This window comes from Perca flavescens, chromosome 20 (genome assembly GCF_004354835.1).
Source record: "Perca flavescens isolate YP-PL-M2 chromosome 20, PFLA_1.0, whole genome shotgun sequence".
NCBI classification, from domain to species: Eukaryota; Metazoa; Chordata; class Actinopteri; order Perciformes; family Percidae; genus Perca; species Perca flavescens.
The window spans coordinates 32,727,267-32,742,234 of NC_041350.1; the positions used below are offsets into that span (position 1 = coordinate 32,727,267).

The 14,968-nt window shown below is 39.4% G+C and overlaps 1 protein-coding gene and 1 long non-coding RNA gene across 5 annotated transcripts in view; one reads left to right on the forward strand and one right to left on the reverse strand.

Moving 5' to 3' along the window:
* The window catches only part of adck1 (aarF domain containing kinase 1), a 178,379-nt gene that overhangs the window by 151,130 nt on the left and 12,281 nt on the right, over positions 1-14,968 (reverse strand). For 2 of the 4 annotated variants that reach the window (XM_028565222.1, XM_028565229.1), the window contains exon 1: positions 14,200-14,274. The exons of the other annotated variants lie outside the window; for them this stretch is intronic. In XM_028565222.1, coding sequence (XP_028421023.1) covers positions 14,200-14,221 — 22 coding nt within the window. In that variant the 5' untranslated portion in view covers positions 14,222-14,274. Of the gene's footprint in view, positions 1-14,199; positions 14,275-14,968 lie in introns of those variants that run through there. 4 annotated transcript variants of the gene reach the window in all.
* Positions 2,448-7,748, forward strand: LOC114546463 (uncharacterized). Its single transcript, XR_003691056.1, has 4 exons — positions 2,448-2,600; positions 6,806-6,880; positions 7,412-7,567; positions 7,675-7,748. It is a non-coding gene; the product is annotated as an uncharacterized LOC114546463 (long non-coding RNA).

A 14,968-nucleotide genomic window follows, 5' to 3' on the forward strand; every position in this document is an offset into this window, starting at 1 on the left:
CACTCGTGCCACCATGGGCACGCAGGACCTTAACCAATGGCACACTGGCAATATGTGTGCAAGAGAGTTACTGATGCATTGAAATCATGGTTGAAATGCTGAAGCACTCTCTCATCCGCATGCCAAATTACAACGTTCACAGTTATTTACGGTAGTTTGATTGACTCGTATCTCTGACTGGGAACAATACAAAGAGGATTACCAACGGCCGCTGGGGCAGATGAACTAATGCTAGTCTTGTTACTGTAAGTAGGCTACATTGAAACCTCCGTGAGTTAAAAGCCAATACTTGCACTCACCTGTGTAGACCGGCATCAACATGTAGAAAGCGATATTTCAGTCTGCTCAGTACACTTTTTTTTTTTTTTTTATTACTTTATTGTAGTGCTTTTCATATCCAATCACATGTTGTTACATATTTTTTCCTTTTGCACTTCAATTTTTTAGTCTTATATTATTTAATAACACAAAAAGAACCCCATAAAAAAAAAGAAACAAAACTAGAAAAACAAAACAAGAAACAACGCAAACACAGCTCTACTCTTCAAATAGCAAATCTTTACAAAACAAGCTAAAACAAAAGTTGTCATGTACTTTTTTCATTCAAAGTAAACGTTCTAGTTTATGTTTATGGTTTAATCCATTTTTTTTTTATATGGATACAATATAAATTGGCAGCGGGACATTAAACCAGAGGCGCAGGAAGTCATTTTCAGCAGGGGGTGCGGGGTGCTGTCGGGGCAGGGGGGGTGCGCAGAACGACTCTACCTTCCCCCCCCTTTGCTGCGTGTCATTCCCTCTCACTCTCCCCCTTTCCTGTCTATCCACTGTCACTATCGAATAAAAAAATAATTAAAAAAAGATGAATGACTAGTTCAGCTGAGCAGGCATCAAGTATGCCTTTCCAGTTCAATAAACCAAGTACTGCCATCTGACTCACACATCACAAGACAGTGTTACAATTAATTAAATCATACCAAAGCGTTGTATGGCTCAAGACTATGGCGATATAGTATTTACTAAAAATCACCCAAGCAGAAAGCACAATAGTAATTCTGAAACGTGATTGACTGAAGATACAACAATGCCATCACACAACACAGCTGAGTGCAGGTTGCAAAATAACTTAGTCAGCTGCAACTTCACAAACTGCAAAAGCCAACATATAGGCTACTGCACTTGACAACAAAGTCTCACACAGGCCTATAGCAGCATCACAAAATTATGATGCAATACGTCTGATATGCATGGCATTTCAATAAACTAAACAAAATATGTACATTATCTGGTCACACGGTCACAACCGATTACATTAACCTACTCAATTTACAGATAGCATAATAGCTCTTACCTTTAGAAGTTCTAATTTCTTGTCTTTTTCTTTGCAAAGTTGCAGATCAAATCCTCAAAGTCCAGCTCCCTCAGCAGCTCGCTAAACCCTACTACACATGCGCTGCTGTGTGTTGGGAGCACTTTACAGGCAACGCAACAAATGTCTCCGGTGGACAGTGAATATAGAATCCACTCCCGTGGTACCGTTTCGCCGTTGTGAAGGTGTCGGGTCAGTGCCTCGTTAGTGAGAGAGCGGGTCTTTCTGCCGCCAGCCTCGTCCCCCCTCCGAGATGCTGGACATTTAGCTGCCGATTCTGAAAGGCTAATATCCCTCTGGGTATAACTTCCTCCCGGACGGTCTCTGTAATCGGTCCCCGTAGTGCAGGCTCTTCAGAGATGATGGTACCTGAGGGGCCATTACCTTGGTATGTAATGCTGATGACCGCCGGCCTCATCTCTGTCTTTTTCCACAACAACTTCGCTAAAGTTAACGGTAACGTTAGCCACCGTTAGCTGTGGCTGAGTGTAGCTGGTAGAAGGCAGCGATTCTTCCAAGCTAACGTTGGCTAGCTCCTCGACATCTTCCTCTTCGTCATTCCCAGCTCTTTTTAAAAAGCTATTTATTCGCGGGACATTTTTATCGCAGCCGTTTTCTCTCCGTTTTCCACACTTTCACTCGCTGATACAACCCAATCTGACCGGGGATCAGTTACTAATTAATTCCACTCTTTCAATCTCAACGCGTTCTTAGAAAGCTGATCTTGGATCAGTGCGATGTAAACAACCTGCTCTATGCCCACCCACCTTTATCTTTAGCCAATCTACACAGTGCATGTGGCCTTCTCCCAATCATTACATTAAACAACTTGTATTTTATTCTAATTGGATAATTATCACCATAATGATTAATGCCCATTGGGTAATACGGGCTTGATTGCAGTTTGCCAACAAGGGGTGCTGCCGCCAACAAGGGGTGCTGCAACCAACAGGGGGTGCTGCAGCTACCCCAGCACCCCTACTTCCCGCGCCTATGCATTAAACTGTATTTATTCATTTGATCAGCATTTTTATTAGATTAAGCATGATTTGCACATGCGCATTGTTGAGTTTGAGATCCCTCTCTCTGAAAGGATTTAAAAACAAACGTCCGTCACAGAATAAACTTTTGGGCGGCGGCCGTGACGGTACACTCCAACAGACCCCTCCAGCCAGGCTGCAACCATACAGTCTGTGGCTGCGACAAAGAACAACAACGAGGAACACAACTGGTAAGATAAAAACAATCAACTTTGTCTACCGTTAACGTTTTTTTTCAAGTATACCGGACTGGCCTTGACTCTGGCTGTAATTTCAGCACTCACGCTTTGCATGTAAATTATAAGGTGACAGTAATAATGTTAGCTAGCATTCTTCATTCAAACTGCAACGTAAACGTTAACATATATAATAGGCGGCTACACATATGAAAAAAAAACACTTAACCCTAAAAAAATTCTAACAAAAGGTTTCTCAGCTGTTTTTTGTAGTATTAGGTGTCCTTTATAACATACTAAAAGTTTACCAAAGTTTGACCACTATAAAAGTGTAATTTTCAAGATGGCGTCCAGGATTGGCAGGAAGCCATGCAGGAAGCCCTCAAAATATCCTAACTTCTTCATTATTTGACCTAGCCAAGTAATCTTGGTGTCAAACCACATGTTTTCTGGGTCTATGAATCCATTGGACTTGTCTAAATTGCACTGACATGATGACATACTTATGGAATACATTTTGAGAGAGTACTGTAAGGTTTTATCTTTTTGGGCTGAACCAGAGATGTAAACGATTTAGCCTATGTCATGTAACTCCTATTCAGTACGCGTTTTTGGACACATACCCTTTCTTTGCTAAAACACAGACTTAACATTCAATGTAAAAGTTATTCCACCCAAAAGTAACTTAAATTACGTTTACCACCACCACACCTAGGGCTGGGCGATATGGAGAAAATCAGATATCATGATATTCTTGACCAAATACCTCGATATTGATATTGAGGCGATATTCTAGGGTTGACAATTGGTGCTTTAACAAAATATCTTCACATTTTAGATAAATATCATCAGTAATGTTGACATAATGTCTAAGTGGGGAAAAGGCAAATAATAGAACACCTACAACAGTCTGGTTAGTTCAGAAAATGACATCACTTTACCGTAATGCAGCCTTTAAAACCAGGATCACACCTATCACGCCAGCTGTTGACTCTCAGAAACTTGTCTTCTGATTCTGTTTGTCTGTCTGGCTTTGGGTCTGCCAGATCTCTTCCTGTCAGAGTTTCCCCCAGTTTCTAAGTGCCTTTTGATGGTGAAGAATACTGTACTCACTGACACCTTGACTTTCTTCGCAATTTCTCTGTAAGAAAGACCAGCATTCTTAAGTGTTATGATGGTCTGTCTCTCTTCCATGGTTAATTGCCTTTTTCCTGCCATTTTTATAGCAACACACAACTTTCTGCAGTACAATTCTGTTCAAATAATGCTCACGAGGGTACAGTACCACAGTGTGTTCCAACAATACTTTTATACAAACAGAGGGGGTTGTAAGTAATCCAGACAAGTTGGATCATGTGTGGGAATTGGTAGCACCAACTTTCAAAGCTTGATCAACCTCCATTGCTGCAGAACAGCTTTACATTGTTTACCCATTTCTTGTTCCCTGAAAAAGGCCTTTTTGTAAAATTCTGAAATGTACATTATTTTTCAGTTTTGGGTAACCTTACTTTTTTTTTTAACCTCAGGCAGTTCACCACTTACCTTTGTACCATTTCAAGCTATTCATTGGACTTTAACTGCTAAAATTTCAATAAAAAACTAAAAAGATTGGGGTGTTCTAAAACCTTTGACCAGTAGTGTATATTACAGCACAAATGTCTTATTCTCAGACACATGCTCAGTGTCATTTTATGGGGGTATCAAAAGAACATTAGAAAGATGTCTAACACATGACAAAGGCCAACAATGTGAGGGTATTAAGTAGGGCTGGGCGATATATCGATATAAAAAATATATCGATATATTTTTAAATGAGATATGGAATTAGACCATATCGCATATATCGATATAGTTCAAATGTGATCCTTACTCCCATAGATATATACACAGATGTCGCCTTGAGGTTCTAAACATACGTCAAAACCGCCGCCATCTTGGAACAGGGGTCCGAAGCATTCCGATCAACGCTAAAGATGCCGGACTTTTGTACTGCTTAATTATGTTCGATAGAGGAAATGAAAAGAACAAACAGCAATGAATAACATTTAACAGGTGACAATGTGTTTTATGATTATGTATGCCGCCTTCGACCAGCAATCTGTGCTCCGGCGGCAGCGGGGGGCGGAGAGCTCCGTGGCCGGCCGCAGCGTCTCTTCCCCCGGGAAAAACACAGCTTTGCCTCGCTGCTGCGCCGGTCCCCACTGATCCAAATCGGACCAGCCAAAGACAGAGTGGTGATCGGTAGGATCTTACTTCACATCAGAAACTTCACCTTGAAGCAGAAACTCTTAGTTCAGAAGGGTGAAGTTTACGTTTGGACTCAGATCTGTGAACCGATCATAATAAATATTCTTTGTATTAACACATTAATTAGTTTCTTTGTTTTGTAGTCGATAGTTCATCTTTTAGTTTACTTAAGTGGAAGCAGTATCAAGTGGAAGAATGGGACTATAAACCTAGGCTTACAGGCATGAGGCATTACATTTTGAACAAAGTAGATTATATTAATATCAAAAGCTTAATTGACCTTTGGAACGAATCACAAATATGGAGCTTTGATTTCAAAAAAGGTACTCCTGTTATACAGTATTTAGGTTTACATTTTATTATTTGAACAGCTGAGCATTTAATCATGAACCAGGTGAAGAAACCGGTTTATTATTTATTTGATTTTGCAACTGTTTCTATGAAACTACTTGTGACATGTCATATTTGATTTTGGCTTTGACTGAACATTTGCTCTCACTTTGCGGAAAAAAATATCGGGATATATATCGTATATCGATATTCAGCCAAAATATATCGGGATATGACTTTTGGTCCATATCGCCCAGCCCTAGTATTAAGAGAGGATGACATTGTTGGATTAGCTTGAGGAAAAAGTACACTCCAAATGCAATTTTGACCATGAGTCATATTGTTGTAAACCAAGAAACTTGCCCCATTTGCTGTAAAAACTTAAGAGATGGCTCTGATGTGGTAGAGGTTCATCAGAAGGGAGCTGATGGACAGAAACCACCAACACTAGGCAAAACGATATGAGAAATATGCAATTACTTAAGGGAAATTTTATTATTAAATTGTAATTGTATTTATTTTTTGCATAAATATGCTTGTAACCAATTGCTTTAATATATATAATTGTGCTTGTAATCAGTTATTTATCATACAAATATGCTAATAAGAATATTACATGGCTAAAACATGTATAAGGTACCAGTATTCATGGTGTAATAGGAATACAGAGTAATGGTCTTTTTAAGGACCTGGCGGTCGCCATTTTGAAAATGGGGCCTTTCTTGAAGTCAAACTTTGGTAAACTTTTAGTATGTTTTAAGTACATCTGATACTACTGTAAACCACTGAAAAATCTTTTGTTAGAATTTTTTTGGGGTCTAGCCATATTTGCAGCTGACTATAACGTTAGGTTACGTTAGCCGCCTCCTGGTCGTGGGTGAGTAATGTTATCACAGATTGCTAGCTAACTAAATGCAAACTATGATTTCTAAATGCATTTTGTGGGGGTATTAACGTTAGCTAAAGTTACCTTGTGTAAGTTAGTTAACGTTACAGCTAATGTTATGTTCGTGAATTCAAATGCATTTGCTCTACTGAGTGTGTTTAATAGTAAACAGTGGCGCGAAGAGCCTAGAAACCGTGTATTTCCCGACATTACTGTCTTTTAGAGCTCTGTGGGCTCTGTTTTAAAGCTAGTGAAGATATCATATCGTATCATATGAAACTACACGACATTAGGCATTAATTAGTACCAACCATGACATGCTAGCTTGTCAGGAAGGGGGTTAAATAATGCTTTTTTGTTTGGTGCATTTTTGACACTTTTGACATGTGGTAGTTAATCACCAGGTTCAAGCTGCAAACTTGACTGATGGTTACTTATGCTGTCAATAGCAAGGGCATATGTGATCTTGTATTTACACTCCTAATTATCTTGTGTTCAGTATGTATCAGCCATAATATTACAGGGCCCAGCTAATTCTAACTGGTACTGTTGGTTTGCTACACTGTTAAAAGCATTTACATGTGGTAGAAATGTACCAAAATGTTAGCCAGCTTTCCTAAAATCATAAAATAAAGTATATATCTATTTATGTTAAATGTTGGGTATTCTTAATTTGTGCATTATATTAGTAACTAACACGCTTTGATGGCTAACAGCTAAAACTAAATCATGTTTTGTCTTTCTCTTTCAACTTCAGGGAAGCAGCCACCAATCAGTTGTGTTCCTGCTGTGCAACTTATTTGGAAGCTCCTGCCAGTGATCATTGCTTGTGGTAAGTTCTATTTACAATGTCATGAGGGCATTTGTGATAATTAGGCCACCCTCCTAAGTGGGCTGGGGAAAGTATAGAATCTTCTCTCATCTGGGAAATTGTCTACCGGATCTATTAAGTAAAACTATATATAAACTTAAAAATTAGGTGTGGTCTGCTCAGTTAACTAAAGGTATCTTTTCTATCTCATGTTTCCATGCATGTGGAAATGTAAAGACTGTGACAATAATTATTCAAGAAGATCTGAACTTCTGAAACATAAACTTGATCATCGGCATTATGGATGGGCCGTGCTTACCCTTATACTTATGAGAACTGACCATGCACAAGCAAGACATAGAAAGCTCTACTGACTTATCTAAGCAAATCCCATCCTACTCAACAAGCTTTTCACAATTCTTCAAGTGCCACATTTTTAGACCTAACTGTTGATTCACTTCTTGTTTTTGGTGCAGGCTGTGCTGGTGATTCTGTTTTGTGTTCACCATCTTAAAAACGTATAAACTTCTTTCTGTATGCTCTACTTTTTAGATCAAGTCCGAGTTCATGTGAATCACAACAGTTCACTTGAAGACAAAGTTCTTGGCGCAGTTGGACAAGTACTCCACCAAACTGCTGGAGGTCATCAGGAGCAAGGGAGGAGTTGTGAAAGAGAAGACCACCAGGACCTTGCAGGTTTTAGATGAGGTATCTATAAATAAGTTGTGTATGAGTGAGATTCATGGCTGAATAGGTTTTTTGTTGTTGTTGTTGTAAATGTTTCATTTTAATTAATAGTAACTATTCTTACTCAGACTGTGGACATCAACATCAGAAGAGAAGGCATCGTCAAATCTCAGATCTACCTGGGCAAACCTGTTCAGCACCTTATCAAAGAATACCAGGTGAGGGCATCTCTCTCACTTGCTTACACAGTTAACACCTAAAGATTAACATGGTCATAGTCTATTCTAAGATTTTAACACTGTTTATAAGAAATATTTGATGCTGAATTATGACTGAATTTTGAGAAGTAAACACTTAATCTGCACCAATTTATGGTGGAAATGTCTTTATTGATGTAAGGGGGAAACACAAATCATGTGGCAGATGACAATTCAAAACCTAACACTATAACATAATATAATGCAGTAAGGCTCTCAGCCTTTCTGTTTTGCTTTAATATGTTTTTATCCTGTAGATGAACTTTTGTCAATCAACTCCTGCCGGGTCAGCACACACATGCAAGCATGATTTAGTCTTGCCTCCTCTTTGTGTCTTTGGGGAAGTAACCTCTTTAAATGTTATTGTGGCACCTTTTCACCTCAATGATAAATTATTTAATTTTAATTCAGTTATAAACTCCTGGACTTTAATAGCTCCTCTATTTCAGCAGGGTTTCTGCTCATGTTCAAAACTTTCTGCACATTCAGAATCTCTCCCTCATATCTGTGTTCTCTGACACCATAATATAACGAGAATAACGTCCTCATCAGTGTTGGGCATGCTACTCAGAAATTGTAATAGAAGTTACTAGTTACTTAATTCTCCTTAAAAAAGTAATACTATTACATTACTTATTACTCTTTACGTTACTAAATTACTTTCACAACAGATTTACTTTACTTTTACTACGATTTAAGAGTTCTTAGATACACAGTTTGTTGCTTATGAGACAATTAAGCTCAGGAATGGCTTGTTTGCACTCAAAAAAATCTAAAAATAAATCCTTAGCTTATTTATTTTTATTTTTTATTTTATTTATTTTCCCCTATAAAATCATCCCAATAATTTAAGGATGCTAAATTATTTTCAAATAAGCAATTTAACTCCTGTTCCTGTATTTTTTTCATATCGCAGAATAGAAAAATATTGCAATGTTCCCAATATCGTGCAGCCCTAGATCACTTCTGATCAGGCAGAAATCTCACCACATATCCACACGTTAACTTCAGCACATCTGATAAAGTGCAGCTTACAGTCCCAAACAGAGCTAGGTTGCACTCCAGTTTTTAGATCACCGCGTACGCTGGTGTTGCATCAGCTGGGCGAAGTTGTTTCACTCATCGAGTGCATGTTATCAGTTATACATTTGTTTTTTTTACTGTGTGAGAAAATTTGATGTATTGCGTGGCAGCGTGTGAAAATATGTGGATTGCGTGAATCTCATGAGACAGCTTTTAACCTGACGAGAAATCTTGACACTTTTAATCTAATCACACCCCTTGTAATAAACATTTTTTTGATTTGCTCCTATTCAAGTTTTGAAAGTTTAGAGTGTATAAGAGCTTGGCACTTTATAGTCTAACATGAAATCTGGAGATTTCTGAAACTCTAACTCGCAACAGCATTTGCCATGGTCTTTGGGCTCATATACACACTCAACCTAAAATATCCGAAAAGGCTGCAGTTCACCTTTGAATGTGTGCAAAAGGTCCTGATGGAGCTTGATGGAAAAAAGATGACCCCAAAAGTCAATGGACTGAACACCCAGCTGTACAGCAAAGAGTAGGCAGAGCTGAATTGCACAGACTTGCTTGATTTTATTTTCCATTTGTGGTTTAATTTTATGGTGTTTATACAGCCAAGACTTTGGATCCTTTTTATAAGAGGTTGAACTTACAAGGCTGCATTTTCACTGCAGCATTTACAAGTTCGATGGCTACCAGCCTCATAGGCCAAGTGTGTACTACAAATGTGAGGTCATCAAGTGAGTTTGAATTATGTAACAAATTTGTGGGCTCAAAGTATTTTTGTGTAAGCCATTACATCAAATAATGAAGATCAACTAAACACATTCCAAATGCTGCACTAGTGGTTGATATTTTCACCCTGTAGCACACACTGCCCAGCCACAATCTTTGATGTCAGAGTACCTTTTTTGCCATAGACAGATGTTGTACGTCCAAAGACCTCACAGATAAGTGAAGCAGTATGAGCTTAGCTCATAACTACCTGCGCACTTCTGGCCAATCATAACGTCGGAGCCACGTATAAAAAAAGGCCAGTAGCCCACCCACTGCATTTCTTGCTCGTTGGTGACGGGAGCATGCTGCACTTCCGGGTTGTGCTCACTGCTGTGATTTGTCTGTTCTGGCGTCAGGTAAGGTGGCGGTTTGGCTGCCTCGGCACTCATTTGTTAATCATTCGTGGCCATTATTTTACTATGTATCAACCGTTTATAGATCTTCGGCTGGCAGGTCCATTCCACCTCCTTGCAGAGGTAATGCAAAGAGAGTAGCACCGATAGCTGTCTGTGCACGTTGCATTGTTGGAACTCCCTCCGGATCGACTCAAATGCTGTTTGAACGGTATGTGGGCTAAATGCGGTAGGAATTATAGTTTAGGTTTATTCTGTGTTAATTTTTGTTTTTAATTACTAGGGATTGGACTGAAGCTGCTGGAGAGTCTAGTTAGCCGGAGCGTCTCAATTACCGGCTGTTTGTTTTGCCTACACACAATTTTACTACAGACTACTATTTGAACTGTGGACTGTTTGTTTTGCCTACACACGATTTTACTAAAGACTACTATTTGAACTGCGGACTGTTTTGAGACACACGATTCAAACATTCGCTGCCGCAGCTGTGGAGAGTTGCTGTGGGGCCACTGAGCAACTGTTGTTTGGCCACTGCTATGTGGGCCTGAGTTTTTAAAGGGGTTAGCCTCCCCTACCTTAATGGAGTGAATTAAGTTGTTTATTTCTCTTTGTTATTTTGTTTTCAATTTAGTTAAGTTACGTTTGTTGGTTTTCTTTTTTACTATTGAGTTTATTTTTCTATTAGTAGCTTTTGAGTTTCTTTTGTTCTGTTCCAGTTGTTTTGTTCTAATTTTGATAATTATTATTATTATTATTATTGGTATTGTTTTGATTTGACAAGTGTCTTTTGTTATTTGGAATTGATATCTTGTGTTAAGTTTCTTTCATTTTGCTCTTTTCATTTTTTGTTAATATTGTTTTGACTATTGTTGGGGAGTGAACCCCTCTTAATTGTGTGTTTCCCATTTCTTTCCCCCATTTTAGTTGCTGAGAGCTGAAGGTGGTGGTGTTGTTGTCCGGGTGGTGGTATCCCTTTTCTTGTGTGCTGTGTGTCTCCCCGTTTTCATTTGCTGTGTTCACTGTTTTTGTTTGCGTGTTCACGGGTGACTTTCCTTGGGATCCTTTACCGTCCTCGTTCCCTTCTCCCCCTCCACTGGTAAGCCTCAGCCCTAATTATTTCTTCCCCTTGTTTTGGTGTGAATGTGTTTTAAATTGATTGTTTTTAAATGTATTGATTTTTGAATAAAAACAAATATATTGTTTTGAAAGTTGAACCTTGTCTTCGGCGCCTTTTTGTATACTGACCTGTGTGACCTTAAATATATCAATCTTGCAATTGGAAGTAAAAAATCATTCATTAGTAAGTAGTGGTTCCAACTAATTCTCTGGGCGAAATTCCCAGGGTGGCGTTGTCGGTGTTCAATTTTGTCAGCTCTCGTGCCGCCACATAAGGGTGGGGCAGCGTGTGCAGCAGGGTGAAAATATCAACTAGTAGGGCAGCAAATTGACCATGTGTTTAGTTGATAGTAAGGCCCACACCTGAGTTATAAAATGTATGTCACGGTAAATTTGCCATGGGTACTGCAAGATGTCTTAGGAGTTTTGTTACTATTCACAGCGCCATGACTGGTATTCTGATGACATCAATAGTCTTGTTTCTGGTGTTCAGCTGAAGCATACGGTTTATCTTTATACATTTGATGTATGTTGATCAATGTTATCAATTTATTGAACAATAAATATAAATGTGTTCTAAAGGAAAGTGTTCAGAGTAGTCATTGATCAAAATGTATTAAAAGCATTTTTTTTTTATTTGATTTACTATACATTTCAAATAATGACAACTGTTATTTTTTTATTTGAGACAACCTAAAATAATTAATTTACTCTGACCTATAAATAGTTGGTTCTAAATTAAAATAATTAGTTTGTTACAACCTAAAAATAATTAATTTGATCCAATCTTTAAAAAGTGGTTGCATGGAGTTAAACCTTTCAGGTTAACCTAAATTAAATTATTTACTTTGGATCAATGTCAAATATTTCGTGTGATTGATTACTTCAATTTTTTTAGGTTGATCCAAGGTTTTTCTTTTTTCAGTGTTCATATCAAAAAGGTTGCCGACCCCTGAGCTAAACCCAGGGTTTCCCAATCCAGCGGCACGCACGTTCACATAAAAGAGGCGGTGTTTGCACACCACGACCAATCGCAAACAGACCAGAGCCGCATATTTCAAACAAGAAGAGCATACACTATAATTCTACATAAATATGAAGAACACAAACACAGTTTTACAGGCAAAACGCAGGAAGGAAAGCTGGCAAAAAAGCCGACGCTGTTTTGTGGTGGTAAGCAATTGTGAGAGAAAATAATAAAATATAAAAACATAATTCAAACCGATGTGCGTATTGGCAACACACGGCTGAAGAAGCCGACAAATAGCCTATATGTAATTCCCTCCACTTCACAATCTATATCTTTCCTAAAGATAACCATCAGTGAATGTTAACGGGGTTGTCGGTCTCTAAATGTTTTAACTTTGATGAGCGCACCCCTCTCTCCCCCCCTCTGAACCCGGTAACTAATCCACCGTCATGGTACAGAAAACCCTGGGTTGAACCTGAAGTTACGTAATTAACGGCAAATCCTGCTTCTTAGTACAGGCCTCTGATATCACGCGATACTTCTGACGCTGAGGCCGGCGGCCCGCCAGCCCAAAGTTGCAAGGGCGGTTTTTCCACTCACAGGCGATAGGGGGAAGCGAGACGACAGCCATTCAACCTGAAAAAAGTCATAACCATTCCAATGACTCCGAAGCTGTTGAGTTAAGGTAAATTAAGATTTTAAAAGCCTCTAGCTCACTGAGGCTCACTGAGTAAGCTGGCTGGGTTTGGCTGAGTCCTGCAGTGGCGCGGGTTCAAATCAGACCAGCTGCCCTTTTCTGCGTGTCATCCCCCATCTCTATCCCCCTTTCTTATCTATTCACTGTCACTCTATAATAAAAAAAATAATAAAAAATAATCTTTAAAAAAAATAAACTGCATAGTTTCCCTTTAGTAATCCAAAAGGTAAAATCTCAAAAACACTTAAGGTCATAAAAATTCATTCAGATTTAGCAATTTGATGATGCATCCACCTTAATTATTAAAACGTATCGGTATTGGATCGATACAAAATATTGCAGTATTGCACACCACTAGTTACTGTTGCAGCTTCCTGATTTCCCAAACTACGAAGCAAAATCACAAAAGGTGATGCGTTAATCGTGCATTGAAAAAAATGTGTGCCGTTGAAAGGAGTTTGCCTTAACTCATTATAAACGCATTATTTTGACAGCCCAAGTTTTGTTTCCTTTCTGTCACTTCAAATTCAGCTTACATGTGTGTGACATTTGTATACGTACAAGTTCAGATTTTTGTTCTGTAGTTCTCACTCTGTATTGTACAAGTGCTAACATCAAGTCTACAAGCTCTCACATTATGGATCATATTTACCTGCATAATGGCCTTTAAGCCAGCTAGCTCGGGACTGTCCACAAACACAAGCAGAGCCTAGACAGACCCCCAATTAGACTTCAAGGAGAACTCCTCCTCCGTTGGATTGTTGTCGGCCGCGGTAAGCAAGGAGGGCGTGGAGGAAGCAGAAGCAAGGACGCCGGCCGGGCCTGCTAGCCCGGCTACGGAAACCACAACGATCAACACTGACAAGACTCCTACTCACCAACGCCAGATGGATCACACACAAAATGGATATATATATGCTACAAATACACACGGAACTGTTGCTTGATGATTATTACCGAAGCCTACTTGGCTGAACACACTCACTCATCCCAGACGGCAGCTAGCAGGTAACAGGGTAGGTGAATTTAAACAATGTCTGAGTTGAAAACGCATCTTGTTGTCATGTAAGGGTCCTGTTCATGTTGTACGGACATTTTAATTGCATTTTGTGTCTGATAAGAGTCACAAAGGCACTCTTTATCTTATGCCCCAAAAAACTGCCGTTTAAGCTAAGTGGGAGCTCTCGCCATTAGCTGCAGCAGCTCCATGTTGCTACCACCGATTTGGCTTGTTTTTTTTTGCTATCAACAATACTCACATAAGTACAGTGATCAAGATTAACGTAAAAATTGCCCGGAGTTCTCCTTTAACCAAATTATAAGAAAACAAAAAATTACTTTACACATTGAAGAGAATCAACCAAAATGCAATGCCCTGAACAGAGAATCCACAGTGGCAGAATATCTGAGCACTGAGAATGATCTAGAACTGAGGAAATCCCCAACTCTGTACAAACCCAGGGAGCACAGCCTCCCCATCCAGAGGTAGACCTGGCTTTTCCCGTGGCACACAGCGGTGGCGCATGCATAATAGGCAGTCTAGACCAGTGGTTCCCAACCTGGGGTCCGGGCACCCCCAGGGGGGGCGGCAAAGATCTCAGGGGGGGCGCGAGTCTTTATCTGGTTTGAGGTTGAGGTAAAAAAAGAAATATTTGCACGTTAAACAAATTATGGTAATACACTAGCATATATAATGTATACAAAAGTCTGTATGAAAACTATATATTTTGTTGTATCCTCGTTTTTCCTGCCGCCACGGCATCACTATTTTATGAATGAAACATGGCGGAGAAACGTAACAGTGCTGATAACTGCTCTGTATCAAAAAGGAAAGTAAGGCTTCATCTCGAGAGTTACCTCAACTTTGGTTAAGGGGGGGGCTCAGCTTTTCTTAGACATGAGTAGGGGGGGCGCCAAGGAAAAAAGGTTGGGAACCACTGGTCTAGACAACACTTTGGCAAGGTGGCAAAATGTGGGCTATAAAAAACATAATTCAACTGTTTTGTTTGGCCCTCATTTTGTTGCCTCTTGCAGTCCATTAGTGATGAATGTGTGTCTGTCAATCAAAATGACCAATCAGTGCCCCTATGCCCCACCCCCCATTCCCAAGGTTTTAACAAGGTCAGAGGTCGGAACACTAACTGTAAAGTAGGCTACACATAAACATATAGCATCGCCACCTGTATATTGACAGGTGATGAGGATATGAAAGATAAACTGTAATTG